The 16,314-nt window shown below is 47.8% G+C and overlaps 1 protein-coding gene across 1 annotated transcript; it reads right to left on the bottom strand.

The window, feature by feature from the left end:
• Positions 1-944: 944 nt before the first annotated feature.
• OSTM1 (osteoclastogenesis associated transmembrane protein 1) lies at positions 945-11,918 on the bottom strand. Its single transcript, XM_067293902.1, has 6 exons — positions 11,586-11,918; positions 8,005-8,119; positions 6,456-6,553; positions 4,996-5,160; positions 4,020-4,185; positions 945-3,711 (listed from the first exon to the last, which is right to left on the bottom strand). The coding sequence occupies exons 1-6, from the start codon at positions 11,916-11,918 to the stop codon at positions 3,656-3,658; spliced, it is 933 nt and encodes a 310-aa protein (XP_067150003.1). The 3' UTR covers positions 945-3,655.
• Positions 11,919-16,314: the final 4,396 nt, after the last annotated feature.

Raw genomic sequence — 16,314 nt, 5'->3', positions numbered from 1 at the left:
CTGACCACAAAGGGTTGCATCCCAAAAAATAATTGCTGCTCACAGACTAACTGTTGACCTATAGTACCCCCAGCCTCATTATCCCTGCTTACCATATTAAAAATCACGCCCTTTGCTGCATAATGATACGTAAATAAGGGGGGCATACCCCCAACAGCTGTGCAAATGGCAATCTGGCCAATGAAGTATGTCTGCCGCACTTCCACATCCCACCTTCAGCAACTAGAAAAGAGAGGACAGCTCACTAAAGTTTTTGGAAGGGAAGAAAATTGAACCGCCGACCTGTTCACCGGAGATTGCTGACGAGCAAGCCTCCTTCTCCCCTCCCCCAAACAGGGACGCCTCTTTGGTAAGACTTGCGCCTCCGACAAACGTCGGACGTTACCCGGGAAAATATATTATTATTGAAAGCGCTTGTTAGTTTGAGCTCATAGAAAGAAAATTTGTAGCAGCAAGTACATTTATCAATGGCAATTCCGAACCTGTTGTATCTGTCGCTTTAATAAAATCTTATTCTTTTCACTTCGCAAAACTGTCTCAGGGAAAGTCCTCAAACAGGGGGGCTCTGGCAGGCAAACGTAAATTATAAAGATAAGGAAGGGCCTTCCGTCCCTCCCTTTCACGCGACACCCACAAAGAGAGCCAAATTATCACAGCTATCCTGTCCCCTGCACACCCATCCAAGAAGCTGCTTTGCAACTAAGAAGAGTCTTTCCATGTTCTTTGGTAGGTTTTGACCAAGCTCAAACTCCACCCTTTCAAAGCAGCTGCAGTTCCTCATTTGTTCTGTAACTCAGAGCAGCACTGCTTTAACAATGTCTTTCCCCTCTTGTTTTCCTGCAAAGGGCATAAGGAATATAGCCTGGTGCTTCTAAACACAAACCCAGAATGGCAAGACTACAACACTACTATACATGGAGCAATTAAGTAACCATACTGCTCACTGTTCATTGACAATCTTTATTAGAGCTGATTTTCAGTGTTTAGAGGTTTCCTAACACAAGTATAAATATGCATCGAAGTGCTACCCCAGAGTAAGAAATCTTTATTTGCACAAAAAGATACAAACAACCGGTATTTCAAAGTTCATCCTATTTAGTACATATAATGCCAAAAAGGCAAAAGTAAACCAAGATGAAAGATTAGCAGCAAAAAGAATTTTAGTTCTCCTTCACACAGTCTGTGTGCTTCCACATTTCTCTAGGAAACAGAGTGCAAAGACAATTCAATTTATATATGAAATAGCCTACCAAAAATATAACACTGCATAAAGAAAGTTAATATTACAAAATCTGGAAAAAAATAGGAGATGTAAGATTAAAAATATCAAGTGTAAACTTTACTGCTGCTTTAAAATAAAAAACAACAAAAACAAAAATCACATGAGTATTTCCATTTAGCTTAGCAGCCCGGGATGTAAGAAAAGCTGGGTTTTTTTTGTTTTTTTTTAATATAAAGTGCTTAACCACCATATCCAGAAGTAATGACTTTCAGACCTACTTAACATGAATGTGCTCAAAAAGCCACTGCTTACAGTATAAAAGCTGTCATTCTGAAACGCTGCGCATACAAATTGGTTTTATCTGCATGAATGAAAGATTGCTTTGAACAGCTCTCAAACATATGATGTCCCAAATCAATGTAACGCTATTAGGGGAGGCAGCTGAATAAGTCCCCAAAAGTTAAAGTTTAAGAATAAGAGATACAAAAATAATATCTTCATTTTTTAAGGCAGTGTGCCTCTCCCAGCCGCAAGAAGACAACTTCATATAATAAGCAAGAGAAATACTGTTTTCTATTACTGTTACAAACTACCTAGAATAAACTGAGTGTTGACCTAGTAATTCACATGATTAACAGAAGGCAATAAATACTTCTTAGTGATAAAACACAAAAAATTAATCATGTGGGTGGGGCCAATCACTAACACATTATTTTACATAATACTAAACAGACTGTCAACTTGACTTTAAAACTCACAGTATGTCCCAACTTAAAAAAATCCCAACAGAATCAGTGACTTGAAGAGCTTTAGGACTGTTTTGTTATACATTTATTCAGCCTTTGTGCAAAGGAAAAGTTAAACAGATTAAACCCCAAAGCAAGGCAAATACTAACGACTATTTGGTAATTTTTTGATAGAAGTCAGACACACAGACTCCCAGAGAAATTTAATTTTTCAGCTAATATAGCCACTCATTTTTAATCTCACAGTTATAAAACACACACACACCCCTAAAAATGTGAGCAAAGGCTCTGGTAATCATTAACCTCAAGTGTAACTATGAATTGTTTCAACCCACTACTCTCCCAAATTAGGACCATCATCAACCAAACCGAACTGTCAGTATTGCTACAGCTGTTGAATTGTGCCCACACATTGTCAGTAGTGCTGGCCATCCCTGCAGGTATTCTACAAACCTCTACCTCAGTTTTGAAATCCTGCAAGGTTGAATTTATTTACATTCATCTATTTCACAGGGCTAATTTTTGAACATATTTCTTGAAAGTCACCAATTCTCACCACAGTCCTTCAGGACAGTTTTTAAGTTAGAGAATCCCCTAGTTCATTTACTGCTAAAATACGTGGTGCCTAGAAAAGGGCAACATTTTCCCTGCAGTGTTCCTGTGAACACCTCTGTATTAAGCCACAACAAGCTCTAGGCCAGGAAATTCAGCATCTCCAGTGTCTTTACTTTACCTTACTTCTCCTCTATAAAAGCAAAAAAAAATAAAAATTTAAAAAATTTAAAAAAGACTTTATAATTGAAAAGGGAAAGGAAACAACTCAATAAAGAGATAAATAGTGAAGCATTCAGTTACACAGGCAGACATCTAAAATAAGCCTCTGAAAATTTAACATTTGAAAAGCAATGATTTTAGTGGTGTAAGTGTGCAAGTGACTAAATATGCTGCCTGTTTCAGAGATAGCTGAATACTGTAGTCATCAATGATTACTATTCATGTCTAGCACTGGCAGTTCTGTTGCTTTTGTTGTTGGCATTGGACATAATATATTACCATTTCCTCTGCATATTTTATGCTTTTTACAGAGACCATTACAATCAAGTGAGCAGCATGGCTTTAAAGAGAGGTATTAGAAACAGGGGAACTTTACTTTTTTTTTTTTTTAAATGGTCTCCCACATATCCAAGATCTGACAAAACTGAATATTACATGGAATTAAACATAACATTTCAAACAGGAACATCAAAAATTATTTCAAGCTTCTCCTGTCTGTGAGAATCACCTCAGAAAGACTCAGGATCTCAGATAGTTCAGAAAGGAAGACAATGGCATGACAGGTTTTTGTGAAATAAATATGAAAAAATAAAGAGGGGGGGGAAAAAAAAGCATGCAAGGAAAGTGTAGCTATTCTGCTGATGAGAAGTACAAAAGCTTAGAGACAGAAAAGCATCAGCTTCAGCCTGAAAAAACAGATTTTTCAAAACCAGAGTCCATGCAGTGTCACACAGCCCTGCCTTGTCATGTTTGTTAATATCCCCGCTTAGAAGTCAGACAGCATTTTGTTTAACTTGTGTTGCTCTGTATCATTATACTAAACCATAATTAACTCCTCTTTTGTGCCGGCCTCATTCCAACACAATTGTACCCACTGTATACCAGCAGCAGTTCTCAAGTTTTGTTTTGCAGCTCAGCTGTATTTTTCTTGGATGTTCACAAGACTGGCATTTGACTGGATACGCTTGGCTAGAAAGGGAAAAATTATATGAAAATTAAACACACAGAATTCCACAAAACTAGTCTCTCCACTCCCTCTATTTATCTGACACACACTTGCAAACAGCTTTCTGTTCACATCCAGAAACTTCAATGAAAAGATATGGCTGCAACTCTTCGCTACCCTTCTTCAGGGGACAGCAGCAGACTAATAGTCACTATTAGCTCTGTCGGCACAGCTGCAGGCAGATCTGGCTGGGCCCCCCTCTCCCACAAGAGCCAAGAGAGTCCCCGGCACCACCCAGCTCTAACAGTGAAATGCCAGCAACATCACTTACGCAAAATGAGTATGCGTTTCTTCTGCTTTGAGTGAAGGAAGCTACTAAGATAAAAAACGATAGGTAAGAAGAGAATAAAGGATGAAACCGCAATCACAGGGACTGTATCGCTGCAGGGAACAGAACAGTTGAAAGTCCTGCTCCAAAGCTTCCGAGTGATGTTCATCTAAAAAGAAAACATGAATAAGCAGTGAGAGAGAGCACATGCATTTCTTGGGAATCGCATGGCAAAAACTCAGGCTTCAGGGCATTCAAGTGTTTAAATATGATTTTAGAAAAGAACAATTTAATGAATCTCCCTTCAAAAGCAAGCAAACCCCAGAAATGTAGAAACAGGGGACTTGAATGGAGACAAGGCTTCAGATCAAAACTTTCATAAGCTCCAAGAAAGACTATACTCAGATATACTGTAGACATTGCCACATGCCTGTTTTCCTGAGAATTTGCTGACAGCCTGTAGAGAGGGATGCCAATCTCACACTTTCAACAACTCTTCATTTGCCAACTGCTTAAAAACCCACAATATAACAAAGCTTTTTCCAAACATATGTTGCCAATACTGAAGGCCCCTGGAAACAGCTGCTGTAATAAGAAATCATTTATTACATGACTAGAACAATAAAGTAAAGCTTCCTATTAAAAGCCAGAAGATTAAGAGATTTTTTGAAAAATCCATCCCCTTTACAGTAGCAAGAAATTAGCTACTCAAACTGCAATGTGCTCAGGCAATCAGGAGCTTCGGCCATGCTCCTGCTGCACTGATTGAGGACAGGACCTAACAAACCACCCTCACTGGGCTAGCTTTGCTTCTGGGAACATCCTCCCCACGTGACATCAGCCTGCCAGAGGCACTGCCACCAGTACCTTTCCAAACTGAAAGGGAAAAAGTGAACCCTAGCAAGACAAGTACAAACAGCTCAGATTATTAAAGAGCTCCAAAGCAAGGTCTCCCCATTGGGCATTAATAAATACTTACTGCATCTTCCACATCAATACACAAGTGCGCTGAGTGTCCCGATTCACCACCTTGCCTGTTCATCCTCTGCAAGTTGTTATACAGGTCATTCAACATTTTGTAGGTGGCATTGCAGTTTTTACATACTTCCGTGTAGTTATTTGGTGACAGATTGATAGTTTGTCCCTAGGATTATAAAACACCATTCATACAGAGTTTTAAGGCATTATATCTTTAAAACTAGAGTCAAGTTTGAACCAAAATCTAGATTTCTAGCATCCCAGATCAGGGAGGGACCTAGACAGACAATCGTCACATAAAAATGGGGGAAGAAAAGGGACCAACTCTAATTCACTGGGGTGTTGGTCTGACATTATCCATTTTTAGCAAGTTATACTGATCTTAAACTGTTTCTTGAACTAGCAGCTTAAAAAAAAATCTGAAACTACCAACTCCCCAAAAGAAAAAGATCACTAGTAATAAAATGTTATTCTGGAGCCACACATCAGGTTATTTATTACTGTTTTCTGTTTTTCATTTGCCCATAGCTAAAAAAAAATACATGTTGTTATTACTGAGCTGTACTGAAAGCAATAGACATAGGCCTTCACTATCATTAAATGCAATGCAACACACTTAAAAACAAAACTACAATCTCTAAAGATATTCCAACCCAGTAATTGCTGCATCACCTACCAAAGTTAACACACTGGCTTAAGTTCTCGTTTGAACACTTGAAGTGATTAATAGACCAGTCCCATAGTGTTCCTGGCCAAGGTCTATATAGGCACATCTCCTAGAAATCATTAATTAATGAGAAAAAGAGGAGACGGTCTTCTCAGAGCCTGTGCCACACCTGTCATTTCCCATTTTTTACTATTGAATGATCCCAGAACTTAGCTAGTTTCTGACTGAAATAGAATATGCACAGTTTCTTAGGATATTTAAGGCTTTTTCTTTGAGGACAATTACCACACTTACTTCACAGAGTAAAATATATTGCCTCTGTAATATCAACAAACTTTGGCTACCAACAATCTTACTGGTTAATAGAATTGTTACGATGCTTTAGGGTAGCTGGTCTTTCTGGACTAGTATATATTATGAGAATGTTATTAAAAGATTGAACTGTTAAGTGAGAGGACAACAATTCTACAAAGAGGTAGAAAAAGACAGCATGCAGAAATGATGTTACTTACTACATAATTATCAACTATTGTGAATTCACAAATTCTGATGTGAAGTAGCATTGCAATTACATACAAAATGAAGTCAAGGTGAATATCAATTAGAATTAGTTTTAGGCTCCCAATTTGTAAACATCTGCATTTTACAGATCATTGCTCTATCTGCCTAAACTGCCAGTGAGTTTGTGAATTTTATTTGCCTAATATGTATCCACTGCAGTTCATTCAGCATAAATAAGATTTTACTAGCAATTAGAGGATTTAGTGCTTCTTTTAAATACACAGCGTAAATACCTGAAGGTTATGTTCAAAACATGTCAGAGATTTATTGAATAAATCCAGGAATTCTACAGTAGAATTTGATAATCCCTCACTGCTGTTCTTTAAGCAATCTGTTAAAGAGAAAGAAAAACATCAGGATATTCTAATTTCTAACATTTCCACAGCCAGCAAGCCCCAGACACTCCACTCTTACACAAAGAGCTCTCAACTATAAAAGACAGGTCTAGTCAACACCGCGTTTTCCTTATCTGCCCGCCACTGATGTCTCAGACCTGCTGACCTAACTCTTCATCGAGAACATATTTCAGAATTAATGGGCCTTGATTAAGTGAAAGATGAAGACTATCATCAAGAGCTTTCTGAAGAGGGGATCTGAATTATCTTTGGGCTTTAAGATAAAACAAGACATTACTTTTATTTTCCACCCCGCAAATCTGGCTTTGCCCAGCAACGTTAACAGCCATTATGTGAAAGGAGAAGCATCAGAAGCAGAGATGAAACACAGAACATCCAGGAAACAGACAGACCGCAAACACAAGAGTAGAAATCAGAGCGTAGGTTATTATTGTTTAAGAAAGGGACCGATCCTTTCATTGGCTTTGAAGGGATCCCTGGGGCTTTCCTCCCAGTCACAGGCCCACTTAACCCACTACGTTCTCTCTTTATGCCCATCCATCCCACTTCAGGTGCTCTGACCAGCTGGACCCTTGAAAATCAGAATAGCTCAGGAACTTAGATGGTCATCAAGAGCCAACACTTTAGACAATCCTCAAGAAAGAAGGCAGCACCCCTAGCATTGAGGACATGCCTTCAGCTGGACCACAGGAAGGCAGCACACAGGTCACAGCTTGAACATGACAGGAGAACAGGGACCGCAGAGCACCTCCCTCTACTGCCTTTCCAACCCTCACAGAGCCCAGAGTCACTAATGGAAACAACCTCTTCTGCGCTATCAAGGGACTCTAGCAAACCCAGCATGTTTAATGCTCAGCTCCACAGTGCTATTCCCTCTGTTTTCTAGCACATCTGTTAGCATAGGGCTCCATGTCCTGCACCAAAGGAAGAGGAACCAAAACCACAGCTCTAGATAAGCGTGACACAGCACCAACAGCATAGAGATGGGGAGATATCAGGATAGACTCGGACACCTGCCTCCCATGGAACGAAATCAGAAGCATGACTGTGGAGCGAGATCCTGTTCAAGGTGTAAGCAGTCCAGAGTGACTGACTTTTATTAGCAAACAGTAAAAGTTTCTTTCTTAATTAAGAAAAAGAAAAAAAAGAACAGAACATGGGAAAAACAGAAGAAACTGCAATAAGTCTAAGGTAAGTCTTCAGCAGCATTTGCAGATCACAAGGAAAAACTAATGCGACTCCATTTTGAAAGAGCAGCCCAAAAGGAATAATTAGGTAACAATTAATTTTTGAGAAAAATACCTCCAATGAGAGGTATTTGTTTAAATAGTATAGCAAATCCTATACATTTCTGATCTGAACAATTTTTAGCAAAGTTAAACTAAGACATAACAGAAACATGAAAGCTACAGAATGAGTCACGTACTTGCGCAGTTGGCTGCCTCCCATGTTTCATTAAAGAACTCTGAAAGCATCACAACTACCTGTAGCCTATCTGAGGTCAAGATGCTTTTGGCACAATTGTGGCTCTCAGAAGAATTCTGAAAGAAAAAGAATCAAACATCATAAACATGAAGAGAAAATTCTGAAAAATATTTTAAGCAAGCCCAGCTAACAATAATGTCTCATCACACTGAAATCTGCAGAACAGGCAGTGCAGAATCAATGGAACAATAAAAATCTTTTGCTCCTCCAAATCATATTGTGAGCAACACAGTTTACTACACAAAGTCTCTGAAGATCTACTAGGACTGCATGCAAGTCAGTCAAAAATACACACCTGCAAAAAAAAGAAACTGCAAAGAGACAGAAACCCCCCTCTGTCAGACAGTTCATATTTATCTGTTTCTGGATAGCTGCCCCAGGAACCAGCTCAAGTCATGAGCAGCCAGAGAGAAGTATGGGGTCATTCTCATTAGACTGAAGGGATATTCTGAAGCTGAACCAATGCAAATGTTCTCAAAACAAACAGATAACAAAACACTACATCCAAAAGTGCTGTATCAGTGTATTGTATCAGCAGCAAACTTCCTCCAGATGTTGCTGCACCAGGAATGCAATCCTCACAAAAGCAGCCCCAACAGCCATCCCTATACATCTATTATCAGACCAGCCTCTTTTCTTCAATAGATGTAGGTGTCAAGCTGATCCCATCTTAGAAAGCCACCCAATGCATCCCATCCTCAGAGCAGGAAGACTGGTGAAATTCCTACAGCAACTCATTCTCTAGGTCAAACTGAAAAATTGCATAGTGAATAGAAAAGTAGTGACAGAATAAAAATTAAATGAAGTATCCCTATTGGGATTTAGAATATTTTTCTCCTTCAAAGCTTTAATTTCCCCCACCCCACCCTCAAGTCACTGATCCAAAACCATGATCTCCAGACAGCTGACTCCTGTGCTCTGGTTCCTGGTTTCTAGCTGCTAAATTGACTTAAGCACTCCTCAAAATTGCCAAAGCTGCCAAAAGCCTCTTTAACAGTCATAAATGACATGGGACATATAAGAAAAGAATCTCTTTAATGAGAAACAGGCTGCCTACGGAAGTTTAGGAAAGATCCAATTCTCACCTTTCTTTGGGGAAAGAGGTTTATTTTTTAAATAAATAAGAATTTTCCCTTTCAGTCTCAACTGCAGAAATCTGTAGTACTGCCACTTCTGCTAACTCCTACGTTCATTCACTTTCAATTCTACTAAACGACATACAGACATGCAAGAAAGTTGTTTACGCAGGAAACCCTCTGGCTGCTTCATGAAGGCCTTCAACTGTGAAACTTCCTCATCAGCTTGACTTGTGAGTGAGGAAAAGCAGTTTAAACCCACAACAAGATCTAGTAGACCTAAATCATTCCCTAAGGATGTTTGCCTAACTTATTCTTTAGTAAGCTTAACAAGGAGGAGGATTTTACATTTCAGAGATGTCCAAAACTGAACACGGCTGCTTCTTTCGGATCACAGTATAACTAGTGCACAATGGCAAAGATAAAAACCTCAGATAACTGATTACTTGCAGTCATGGATTCAGGTCAGAAGAGGTCACCTCTTATTTATTTGATTAGTTAATCCACGCACAGAAGGAAAGCCAAGCGTTCTCTAATACAGATGGGTCTTTCGGATGAAATTATTGAACCAGCCTCCCTCCCCAGGCTGCCGGTACTTGAGAACAGCAACTGTAATGGGTTCATACATATTGAAAGCCCTGGGACATATCTGGCAAGCTACTCCTAGCCCAAACCATTAAGCTGAAAGTATCCAGAGATGACTTGCTGCTCCCTGAATTGCACTGGGTTTCAGTAGAACTCTATACTGTTGATGAGGCATTTGAGACCCATTAAGATGGCATCTGACAGATAAGTAATGCTCAATTTTTCACTTTTACATTACCAAATGAGAGGTACAGAACAACTTCCATATCACAAGCAATAAACAGACTACAACTTTCCAAACTACGGAAGAGGCAACTTGCCCTGCAGAAGAGGCAATTTGCCCTGGAGAAGGCAAATACCATGTGAATGTCCCTTAGTTCTTCCAATACAAGAAACGGGGGAAAGCTGACAGGCAACGCATCAAGAACAAGCAGAATGTGATACTTCTTCATATGACAGGTAACTAAACTGTGAAAGTGCGACAGGACACTGTGGTGCCAGAAGTTTACATGTGCTGAAGCAGCAATAGATTTTTCACATCAGTGGCAATTTCAAACAAACATCCAGAAATCTCTGAACCAGAAGCATAATCCAGGAGATACATTGTTATATACTTCCTCTCTTCTTGTATTCTTCTCAGGGCATCCACTTCTAGCCATCATCAGAGAAAGGGCAAAGGGCTACATGGACCTTTGGTGTGATCCACTACAGCCATCCTCACAGCATCTCAGAGACTTTTACAAATAGGTAAGTTGTATGAGCTAAAGAAGAGTTTCCAACACGCAAGATTAGTAATAGACTATCTCCAACACTGAGAAATGAAAAAGAGAAGATTAAGAGGCTAGAGGATGTAAATGGAAGAACTGGCTTCAGTCAGGGTCCGTAGACTCCAGCAAACACTGAGGACTTCTAACTTGCAGCCACACACTCGTATCAGATTTAGCATTAAGAACATTGTGACATGGTTATGCACAAAAGACGCGGATCACTTGCTTCCATGAAGCACAACACACCCAAGCCCTATCAGTGGTACTCATCAATGCCATACAACAACTATCTACAAACCAGAGCACTGCTTTAGGCCTTGCTACAACAGCAGGAACAGCTCAAGTTTTTCCACTGACACAGAGAAGAAATGCTTTTCTCTTCAGGTGGAGCTACCTGCTCCATAGCAGGAGCAGGCTGCACAGACCATGCTGCAAGATCTGGAAGCAGAAGCCAGCTCTCACTGACACCACACTCCCTGAACACACTCCCAGCCCTCTGCCAAACTGCATTAAGCACACAGGCACCCAGGAGGAGTTTAGAGCATGGGACCTGACCTCCCATGCCAAAGGTCTGGTTACCTCAAACCCTGTGCCCTGTTCACAACATTACTGTCACAGGTCCCATCGCCAACTGCACCCAAGTCTAGACCGTGCCTCCAGCATTAACTGTATCACCTTTCTTCACCTTCCACACAGAAGTCAAGAAAAGAGCTAAATGAGCTGCTACCACATAATAAGAGTCAGAAGGAAGGACAGAGCAGCAGCACCACACAGTGAGACCCCCCTGCCTTGCCAAGGATAGCTCCTATGCAAGCGAAAGCCGCCAGTAAGCTTTAATAAGGAACTTAATCGGATGAATGCACCTGCCCGGAGCATAAGGAAAGAGGCAGGAAACTCGGGCCTGCCACCAGCGCAAGCGCGGCACGGCAGGCGGCCCCGGGCCCACAGCCGGGCCCCGCCACCCCCGCCGGGGGCAGGGGCACCCCGGCCCCCTCGCTCCGCCGCCGCGGGGCCACGCAGCGCCCCGAAACGCCTCCGGGCGCCGGGCCCGCCCAGCCGCCGCCCCCCGCCGCCCCCCCGCGCCCCGCACGCACCCCGACGGCGCGGGCGATGGTGGCGTACTGCGCCAGGAGGCGGCCGTAGTGGCGGTGGCAGCCCTGGCAGAGCCGCACGGGCCGGGCGCGGCGGCCCAGGCACCCGGCCAGCGCCGCGCTGCCCTCGGCGAAGGCGGCCAGGAGGCGGCGGCACTCGGGCTCCAGCTCGGGCAGGTCCCACGGCAGCCCCGCACCCCACAGCGAGGCCGACAGCTCCTCCGCCTCCGCCAACGCCTCCAGCGCGAGCAGGCGGCGGCGGCGCCGCTCCCCGCCCGCCGCGGCGGCGAGGCCGAGGGCGAGCGCGAGCACCAGCAGCCTGCGGAGCGGCGCCATGGCGGCGGGGAAGCGGAAGCGCCGTCACGTGGCGGCACGCCGGGCAGGCCCCGCCCCCGCAGTGCCCCCGGCGAGGCCGCTCATTGGCCGGCGGCGCCCAGCGGGGCCGCGGCGCGGCGGGCGGGAGCGGGAGCAGGGCAATGGTCGTGGGACGGGGGGAGAGCGCGCGGGCGGGGCCGGGAGGGCGCCCTCGTCCCGAGCAGGGATATGGGGGACACTTGCCCCAGAACAGGGCTGTGGGGGGACACTTGCCCCGGGACAGGGCCGTGGGGGACACTTGCCCCAGGCAGGGCTGTGGGGGACACTTGCCCCAGAACAGGGCTGTGGGGGGACACTTGCCCCCAGGCAGGGCTGTGAGGGGACACTTGCCCCAGGACAAGGCTGTGGGGGACACTTGCCCCAGAACAGGGCTGTGAGGGGACACTTGCCCCAGGACAGGGCCGTGGGGGGACACTTGCCCCAGGCAGGGCTGTGGGGGCACTTGCCCCCAGGCAGGGCTGTGAGGGGACACTTGCCCCAGGACAGGGCCGTGGGGGGACACTTGCCCCAGGCAGGGCTGTGGGGGCACTTGCCCCCAGGCAGGGCTGTGGGGGGACACTTGCCCCAGAACAGGGCTGTGGGGGGACACTTGCCCCAGGACAGGGCTGTGAGGGGACACTTGCCCCAGGACAAGGCCTTGGGGGGACACTTGCCCCAGAACAGGGCTGTGCGGGGACACTTGCCCCAGAACAGGGCTGTGAGGGGACACTTGCCCCAGGACAAGGCCTTGGGGGGACACTTGCCCCAGAACAGGGCTGTGAGGGGACACTTGCCCCAGGACAAGGCCTTGGGGGGACACTTGCCCCAGAACAGGGCTGTGCGGGGACACTTGCCCCCAGGCAGGGCTGTGGGGGGACACTTGCCCCCAGGCAGGGCTGTGGGGGACACTTGCCCCAGAACAGGGCTGTGGGGGGACACTTGCCCCAGAACAGGGCTGTGAGGGGACACTTGCCCCAGAACAGGGCTGTGAGGGGACACTTGCCCCAGGACAAGGCCTTGGGGGGACACTTGCCCCAGAACAGGGCTGTGGGGGACACTTGCCCCAGAACAGGGCTGTGAGGGGACACTTGCCCCAGGACAAGGCCTTGGGGGGACACTTGCCCCAGGCAGGGCTGTGGGGGCACTTGCCCCCAGGCAGGGCTGTGAGGGGACACTTGCCCCAGAACAGGGCTGTGGGGGGACACTTGCCCCAGGACAAGGCCTTGGGGGGACACTTGCCCCAGAATAGGGCTGTGGGGGACACTTGCCCCAGAACAGGGCTGTGAGGGGACACTTGCCCCAGGACAAGGCCTTGGGGGGACACTTGCCCCAGAACAGGGCTGTGCGGGGACACTTGCCCCCAGGCAGGGCTGTGGGGGACACTTGCCCCCAGGCAGGGCTGTGAGGGGACACTTGCCCCAGAACAGGGCTGTGGGGGACACTTGCCCCCAGGCAGGGCTGTGAGGGGACACTTGCCCCAGAACAGGGCTGTGCGGGGACACTTGCCCCCAGGCACGGCTGTGAGGGGACACTTGCCCCAGAACAGGGCTGTGGGGGACACTTGCCCCCAGGCAGGGCTGTGAGGGGACACTTGCCCCAGGACAAGGCCTTGGGGGGACACTTGCCCCAGGCAGGGCTGTGGGGGACACTTGCCCCAGAACAGGGCTGTGAGGGGACACTTGCCCCAGGACAAGGCCTTGGGGGGACACTTGCCCCAGGCAGGGCTGTGGGGGCACTTGCCCCAGAACAGGGCTGTGGGGGGACACTTGCCCCAGGACAAGGCCTTGGGGGGACACTTGCCCCAGAACAGGGCTGTGGGGCACACTTGCCCCAGAACAGGGCTGTGAGGGGACACTTGCCCCAGGACAAGGCCTTGGGGGGACACTTGCCCCAGAACAGGGCTGTGGGGGACACTTGCCCCAGAACAGGGCTGTGAGGGGACACTTGCCCCAGGACAAGGCCTTGGGGGGACACTTGCCCCAGAACAGGGCTGTGCGGGGACACTTGCCCCCAGGACAAGGCCTTGGGGGGACACTTGCCCCAGAACAGGGCTGTGAGGGGACACTTGCCCCAGGACAGGGCCGTGGGGGGACACTTGCTCCAGAACAGGGCTGTGGGGGACACTTGCCCCCAGGCAGGGCTGTGAGGGGACACTTGCCCCAGGACAAGGCCTTGGGGGGACACTTGCCCCAGAACAGGGCTGTGGGGGACACTTGCCCCAGAACAGGGCTGTGAGGGGACACTTGCCCCAGGACAAGGCCTTGGGGGGACACTTGCCCCAGAACAGGGCTGTGCGGGGACACTTGCCCCCAGGACAAGGCCTTGGGGGGACACTTGCCCCAGAACAGGGCTGTGAGGGGACACTTGCCCCAGGACAGGGCCGTGGGGGGACACTTGCTCCAGAACAGGGCTGTGGGGGACACTTGCCCCCAGGCAGGGCTGTGAGGGGACACTTGCCCCAGGACAAGGCCTTGGGGGGACACTTGCCCCAGAACAGGGCTGTGGGGGACACTTGCCCCAGAACAGGGCTGTGAGGGGACACTTGCCCCAGAACAGGGCTGTGGGGGGACACTTGCCCCAGGACAAGGCCTTGGGGGGACACTTGCCCCAGAACAGGGCTGTGGGGGACACTTGCCCCAGAACAGGGCTGTGAGGGGACACTTGCCCCAGGACAAGGCCTTGGGGGGACACTTGCCCCAGAACAGGGCTGTGAGGGGACACTTGCCCCAGGACAGGGCCGTGGGGGGACACTTGCTCCAGAACAGGGCTGTGGGGGACACTTGCCCCCAGGCAGGGCTGTGAGGGGACACTTGCCCCAGGACAAGGCCTTGGGGGGACACTTGCCCCAGAACAGGGCCTTGGGGGGACACTTCCCCCAGAACAGGGCCTTGGGGGGACACTTGCCCCAGGACAAGGCCTTGGGGGGACACTTGCCCCCAGGCAGGGCTGTGGGGGACACTTGCCCCAGGACAAGGCCTTGGGGGGACACTTGCCCCCAGGCAGGGCTGTGGGGGACACTTGCCCCAGGACAAGGCCTTGGGGGGACACTTGCCCCCAGGCAGGGCTGTGGGGGACACTTGCCCCAGGACAAGGCCTTGGGGGGACACTTGCCCCCAGGCAGGGCTGTGGGGGACACTTGCCCCAGGACAAGGCCTTGGGGGGACACTTGCCCCCAGGCAGGGCTGTGGGGGACACTTGCCCCAGGACAAGGCCTTGGGGGGACACTTGCCCCCAGGCAGGGCTGTGGGGGACACTTGCCCCAGGACAGGGCTGTAGGGCTGGCTGGCTGATGCCACTAGCATCGGGCCCATGTGGGGCAGCACCGTGTGTGTGCCCCAGGTTTGAGGTGGGCCTCTGCATGCTGGTACAGCTGCTCTGGGGGCTGCCTACAGGCTGGCCTGGGCCCAAAAGCAGCACGGCTGGTGCAGCTGGCGGCATGGACGGGCACAAGCTGCCAGTGATAGGTAGCCCTCCTGCCGGAGAAGTCCTGAGAAAAGAGCTCCTGGCAGGTGGTAATCCTCCATGATAGCGGTCACGCTGCCTGGGCCATGGCCAACGGCAAGAGCATGTGGGACCACAAGGTTCCCATGTTTTGTCGTGAGCTGGACCCCTTTGTTCATACCTGGACATCTGTGTTTCCACAGTCTCTTCTGAATAAAAATATATTCACCAAAAGAAAATTCTTTCCAGAGCAGGAGGAGTGAGTTAAAATAACAGGTAACCTTCTCACCGTGTAGTACGTAGCTTTTGGCTGACTTCTGTGTCTGGTAGGATCTTGACCCCCATGCCTATCCCATGTCACCAAAGTTCTTTCCAGTGATTTCAAAGGACTTTTGACTGTGTCTTGATTTCTTAATTCTCTGGTGAGATAGTCCAAAGAGGCAGAACAGAGCCCTGCAACTCCATATGATGATACCTTCAGAAATAATGAGCCATTGGCATGTACCTCCTCAGCAGGAGGAAAAGCAGACCTGGGCAGGAGTGGTCCCATTCATTTCTTGCAGCTGTCAGCTGACTCAGTAATGCAGATGTGACAGCAGTGATGGGAGGCAATAACAGTGATAGTAGCATGGTCATTTTGCCAGTTGCCCAGAGTTCAGTGCTGCATGAACTGGCTTTCTGTGTACCCAGCTGTGCCCAGCTTGATCATTTCAATTTGATCTGATCCTTCTAGTATTAACTTGTTGCAATATTGCAATAAATGTCACAGGATCATATCATGGAACAATTATCATACAGAGTGTCCAAGATGGATTTATGCTGTCAGGTAAAAATACAACTGTATCAATGATTATAAAAATGCCCTCAGGCAGGCAAACAACGCAATAGAGAGCATCTAACTTCTTTGAATGGGCTGAATACCTCAGCTCCCAAGGGA

Source organism: Apteryx mantelli, chromosome 3, assembly GCF_036417845.1.
Source record: "Apteryx mantelli isolate bAptMan1 chromosome 3, bAptMan1.hap1, whole genome shotgun sequence".
Lineage (NCBI taxonomy): Eukaryota > Metazoa > Chordata > Aves > Apterygiformes > Apterygidae > Apteryx > Apteryx mantelli.
This window is presented reverse-complemented; position numbering and strand designations above follow the sequence as displayed.

What these genes read in the sequence shown, in the direction of transcription:
- OSTM1 (XM_067293902.1), bottom strand. Translation starts at nt 11,918, where the DNA reads ATGGCGCCGCTCCGCAGGCTGCTGGTGCTCGCGCTCGCCCTCGGCCTC. An exon ending in GGAGGCAGCCAACTGCGCAA is followed by an intron (nt 6,554 to 8,004) that starts GTACGTGACTCA and finishes TCTCTTTAACAG; the next exon opens with ATTGCTTAAAGAACAGCAGT. An exon ending in GTATTGATGTGGAAGATGCA is followed by an intron (nt 4,186 to 4,995) that starts GTAAGTATTTAT and finishes TTTTCTTTTTAG; the next exon opens with ATGAACATCACTCGGAAGCT.